Source organism: Crocodylus porosus, unplaced genomic scaffold, assembly GCF_001723895.1.
Source record: "Crocodylus porosus isolate Cpor-Errol unplaced genomic scaffold, CroPor_comp1, whole genome shotgun sequence".
Classification (NCBI taxonomy): domain Eukaryota; kingdom Metazoa; phylum Chordata; order Crocodylia; family Crocodylidae; genus Crocodylus; species Crocodylus porosus.
Genome location: NW_017728943.1, coordinates 1,952,779 through 1,958,490, shown reverse-complemented (window position 1 = coordinate 1,958,490; position 5,712 = coordinate 1,952,779). Strand labels below are relative to the sequence as shown.

General features: G+C 46.7%; 1 protein-coding gene across 2 annotated transcripts; it reads left to right on the top strand.

The window, feature by feature from the left end:
- The first annotated feature begins 6 nt into the window (after nucleotides 1-6).
- SLC35B1 (solute carrier family 35 member B1) lies at nucleotides 7-4,838 on the top strand. Of its 2 annotated transcripts, none has more exons than XM_019548423.1 (9): nucleotides 7-135; nucleotides 209-312; nucleotides 1,214-1,344; nucleotides 1,862-1,892; nucleotides 2,303-2,391; nucleotides 2,734-2,860; nucleotides 3,788-3,894; nucleotides 4,192-4,345; nucleotides 4,734-4,838. In XM_019548423.1, the coding sequence occupies exons 1-9, from the start codon at nucleotides 26-28 to the stop codon at nucleotides 4,784-4,786; spliced, it is 906 nt and encodes a 301-aa protein (XP_019403968.1). In that variant the 5' UTR covers nucleotides 7-25; the 3' UTR covers nucleotides 4,787-4,838. The 2 variants fall into 2 exon arrangements, with proteins under 2 accessions (XP_019403968.1, XP_019403967.1); XM_019548422.1 differs by having other exon boundaries at nucleotides 2,231-2,391.
- The last annotated feature ends 874 nt before the right edge of the window (nucleotides 4,839-5,712 follow it).

Genomic DNA, 5,712 nt, shown 5'->3' with positions numbered 1-5,712 from the left:
GGCTGCGAGCGCGGCAGCCGCCGCCATGGGCGCGAGCGCGGGCGGGGCCCTGACGCCCGAGCGCCTGCGCCTGCCAGTCTGCTTCCTCGGCGTCTTTGCCTGCTACTTCTACTACGGCATCCTGCAGGAGAGCATGTGAGCACCACCCCCCTCCCCTCCCCCCGGCCCGGGCCCGGCTACCGTCTCACTGTGGCTGTGCTCTTTGCAGAACGCGAGGGAAGTACGGGGAGGGCGCCCAGCAGGAGACGTTCAAGTACGCGCTGTCCTTGGTCTTCATCCAGTGCGTGATCAACGCTGTCTTCGCTCGGCTGCGTACGTACCCCGGGTCCCGCGGCCTCTCTGCTGCCTCCCTGCCCCGGGCGGACTCGGGGTTGCCAGGTCTTCAGTGTGAAACGATCGCTTTGGATGCTCAAAATTGCCGTATTTGGTGAAAAATTATTCAACACTGAAAAAACATATGATGCAAATAAACCTCTTTCTTGTTTACTTCATGTTGCTCACTGTAAATCTAGCGAGCAAGAACTGCATCATCCAAACTAAAGTGTTTCTCATTTCGAGGCAAGCAGCCATAAGGAAGTGCTGACGGCAAACCCAAAAGTTGGCTAAGACCCCCGGAGAGTGACTTGGGTTTTGCATAGGCTGCCTCAGAAATTATTGTATGTTTTGTATGCTTTTATTGTTATTGGTGGTACATTGTACAGGAGTTGAAATGATCACACAGATCTGGCAACACCATAGAGTCTTGGGACCCACCCCCACGGTCCCCCCGCATGTCACCTCCCCAAGCCGGGGCTACTAACTGGGAAGCTGCACCCAAAGGCTCTCACTCAGTTTGAGAGAGCCTGTGAGAGAGGTGCGGAGCAAAGCAAAGAGCCTAATGTCTGCTAAAATACTGCAGTTTCTCCTTTGGGAGGAGAAGAGGAGTATTTGGACAACTGAGCTGTTGCCTCCTGTAAGAGGTGCTGGTACAAGTTCCCCTGTTCTTCATCTTGCATCTGTCACAGCAGGCATCAGGAATTCAGCATCTCTCCTTTACCTCGACCTCTTCAGATCAGACGCTCAAGCCCTAGAGATCTGGACAACAGCTTTCTTCATCCATGTTGTGGATAAGAAGCTGAACTGTGTTGGGTGTTGTGTACTTCTGGCATCAGAAATCTATTTTACAATGCCATAATGTCCGGTGACAACCTGTATTTTTTGTACTTCTCCCCAGTGATCCAGTTCTTTGACACTGTCAGGGTGGATCGGACTCGGAACTGGCTGTATGCAGCTTGCTCCCTCTCCTATCTGGGTGCAATGGTTTCCAGCAACTCAGCTCTGCAATTCGTCAATTATCCAACTCAGGTGAAGAGAGGCAGGCTGGTCTGCAGCAAGAAACTTGAGTTATAAAATTTTCCTTTGTAGATATGCATTTTCCCTAGTGAGGACCGTTGCAAGCTATAGCTTGTCATCCTTGTACCAAGATGTTAAGTCAGTGCAGGGATGCACTGAGGCACTGATTAAGGGCTGGAGTGGTACAGGTGCTAAGGCCCATGGTTGACAGCCCAGAAGTTGCAAGTTCAAGGCCACAGCAGAAGCGCTCATAAGCAGGGCCATGTCAGATTCCAATGAATCTGTAAATTCTGCTATATTACCTTGTCACAAAGACACAAAGTTAAGAACAGGAATATCCAGAATGATGGTCAACTATGAAAACTAAATTTATGGGGGGATATCTTCACACTCCAGGACTTAAGACTATTGGGGGTGGAGGGAGTCTGGATCTCATCCCATCTAGCAATTCCTGCGTTGTTATGATCACCTCGCCTGGTTGTGGGTAGTGTGCGGCAGGCAGCTAGTTAAGGTGCTCTTTCACTTACAGGTCTTGGGCAAGTCCTGCAAACCCATTCCAGGTAAGCAGTTATGATATGCTTTCTAGTCTGTACCCTGGTTTGAACCAGTCCCTTGGGGTTTTTTTGTATTATAAAAAACAGTACATTTCCACTCAGAGCTTTTGAGAGGCTTGACAAATGTCTGTGTCTGAGGTGTTTGGGGGAGTGAGTGGATGGTGTGACCTCCTTGAGGCCCCTTTCTTCCCTATTATGATTCTACTCCTGGGGCAGCTCTGGTTGTGCCAGAGTGGAGAGAATAGCTGTGTGCTTGTCCGTTGCACCCAGAATGTGGCACAGAATAATTTAATTTCTAGCAGAGTTTTTTTGGAGCAGTTTCCCAAACCCTCTTCTTTCTGCAGTCATGCTTCTAGGCGTGACTGTGCTGAGGAAGAAGTACCCACTAGCCAAATATCTCTGCGTCCTGCTGATAGTCACAGGTGTGGCCCTGTTCATGTACAAACCTAAAAAAGGAAGTGAGAGTGCTGATGACCACATCTTTGGCTATGGAGAACTCCTCCTGGTAAGTACCAGGCTGCTGCAGTACAAGGAATCCCAAGGGTTTGTGTGGGTGGTGGAGACTACTCCACCGTCAGGGTTCTCCAGAATCCATAGTAGAAAGATGGTAAAGGGGTAATTGTCTGCTAGGCCCTGGGAGGGGTGGTTCTTCCACCCTACCTCACAGTGAGGTGGGATGGGGCATTGGCACAGGCATGCCGGGCACCACCTCCAGAATTCATGTTCATCTATTACCATTTAATAAACGGTTTGAAACGAGGCTATTGGATTTGGATGTGCATTAAAGAGGAAATAGCTGACAAGGGTCCTGTATTGTCATTTCTTATGACCCCCTTTCTTTCCTTAGCTGCTGTCACTGACGTTGGATGGACTGACTGGGGTGTCACAGGACCATATGAGAGCTCATTACCAGACTGGTTCCAACCACATGATGCTAAATGTTAATCTGTGGTCCACACTGTTCCTTGGTGCTGGTAAGGAACATGCTGAGAGAGGCCAAGTGATCTGGCATGAAGACTGACTTGGAACATCCTCTGAGCCAAGGACCTTGTCTCTCCTTCTGTAAAGGGCCTGGCATACTTTGCAGAACTTCCTTCTTTTTTAGAGTGGGGAAATCTCCTACCTGCCCAGTTTTTATCTGGGTGCATTTTTTAAAATGGCCAGCAGAGTACACTGTTCCTCACACAGTTCAGTCACCCAAGTACATCTGCATCTCTGAAAAATTCCTGCCTTCAGGCTGGGCCTGGGGACTGAGTAACAATCTCTGCCACCATTGCCTTGCTTTAACAGGGAATGAGGTTGCCTTGTGTGTAGCAGTGTGTTTTGTTTTTTTTTTGAGAAATGGTGCTCGTGATTAATGTGTTTGGGAACTGGGAATAATGAAAGGTGCAATCAACAAGAGTAACTAGGAGGGTGACGTTTCACTTGATGTTTTTTTGACTGAGTCCAAATGTAAAACTGCAGACCATTTCTGGAGTGGTCCTGTTCTTGCAAACGAAGAAGTTCTTGCATTCTGCTGTAGCATCCACTTCCTCTCATTGAACTCCTGACACCCCTTACTCTGGCTTTAGGCTCAGTAAGTTAGGGTTGAGTGAGAGAGCTGGGAAGCAACAGAGAACAGAATTGTGGCTGCACAATGGATTTAGCAGCTGGATGCTAATCCCTTTGAATCCTAAGGGATTAGCCTCCTTAATATTTTGCCTCCCACCAGAAGCTCTGCCATGGGCCAGTAACTACAGATCCTTTTCCATTGGCCTTCTCTGGGTGGAGTTTGCTTTCACTTTCGTAGTAGATTCTTTATCAGCTGTAGTGAATGTGAAATATGAGCGTGACTGGAGAGGTGCTGACTGCCCAGAGTGTCTCTGGGCCAGGAATTCATGCTGTCCTTAAACCTTCCCCAGGGATCTTGTTCACGGGAGAGCTTTGGGAGTTCCTGAGTTTTGCAGAACGTTATCCCAGCATCCTCTACAACATCCTGCTGTTTGGCCTGACGAGTGCATTGGGTCAGGTAGATAACATTCTGTTCTCTTACTCTAAACCCCTTCATGCAGCGCTCCTGATTTCTCCTTTACTTGGATGACTGAAGGTGAAGCTGCCAGATCTTCCTGCTGTTTCTGATTATACCCTACTTACTGTATAGCCAACACTTTCAACTGTAGATGGGCTCACAGTTGTGCATGAAATCTTCCCATAAAAGTCTGATTTTAAGATGTAATTGGAATTCAGTTTCTATAAAGACTGTAAGGTGGATCTAGCATCTAGGAAGACAGTCTCCTCCAGCACACCAAATCTGTTTCTCTTCCAGAGTTTCATCTTCATGACTGTGGTATACTTTGGACCTTTGACATGTTCCATCATTACCACAACCCGCAAATTCTTCACCATTTTAGCCTCTGTCATTCTGTTTGCCAACCCAATCAGTACAATGCAGTGGGTAGGGACTATCCTAGTATTCTTGGGTAAGTCCTAATTTCAGAATCTTTGCTCTGGCTATTACATGGTGGTGGAGTATGGAAATGGGTGGTTGACTGGGGAGGAGAGTTGGGGAGGAAAGGGAAGGACTGAGGGCAATGGATTATTTTTGTCTTGGGGCAGATTTGTTGGTGAAAGTATGTCTCTAGTCTTGTTTGGGAGAAAAGGTTCAGGTAGTTACTGGAGGGTGTTACTCCAGTTACAGACCCAGCTGACTTAAAGGATTTTTGTTTATGCCAAAATTTTTACGTGGCACCCACTGGCTCTAGAGTAATTAAGTGCTGATCAGTATGTGGGGCTATAGACTGGTTTGTAGTTGTCTGTGGAAAGTACTGAAGTTTTCCTCGGGCACAAATCCTTCTTGTTTTTCTGCAGGTCTTGGACTCGATGCCAAATTTGGGAAAGGAGCAAAGAAGACATCACATTAGGCAGAACCGTGAGCTCTACGGTTGGAAGGAACTTTTAATTTATTGTCTTGTACCTCAGCATCTGCTATGAAACTGGACTCAGTCCGGGTGCTTGAAATGGGATTTCTTTTTTTAATTATGAACTGTTTTACAGTGTAACATTTTAGTTTTAACAATAATCAAGAGTTTAACTTTTTTTTCTGTACTCAAAGCTGCATCAATGGATCCCTGCAGCAGGGAGAAATTCTTGCCTTAAAAGGGAGAAACATTTTACCTTTAATAAAGGAAAAGGAAACAAGTTGCTGCTTCTGACCTTTTATTTCAGTTGGTTTTCTGATCTTAGAAAAGCTGTGTTCTTTGCAGACCTTGTAGCATCCAACTCTGTGTAAAAGTAGCACAAATAGGTTTCCTCTTTCTACCTTGCTCCAAGGGAAGGGTCAGTCTGTTTCCTTAGCTTTCAAAAGGTTTAGGTGTCTCATTATCGTGGTGTTGGATGAAACCAGGATTAAGTGACCCTGACAAAGGCAGAAATCCCATCATGCTTCAGAAGAATAGTTCCCCAAAGCATGGATGATGGAGCAGTAAAAAGGGTCCCACTTTCTGGTTCATCTAATCAATTTATACAGCTGTGAATCTTATCCCCTTCATTAGGGCTTGTTAAAAGAAGAACAACTTTAGACAAAGTTCCAGGCTCTGCAGCTTGCAAGCAACCTGCCTTACCACTGGGGGCCAAATTAATTCTTTTTCATCATGCCCCCCCACCCGTGCTGGTAAAGAAACAAGACCCTCTGCTACTAAAGCTATGCCAAGGTTGTGTGACAGCAGCTTCTAAATGTTGAAAGGGCCCTTGTTAATTAACTAGCTTCATTGAGAGCTTTGGAATGCCTGCTCCTGAGTGCTCAGGCTTGCTCCCAAGTGTTGTAGGGGGGAGGAGCTATTAGCATAAT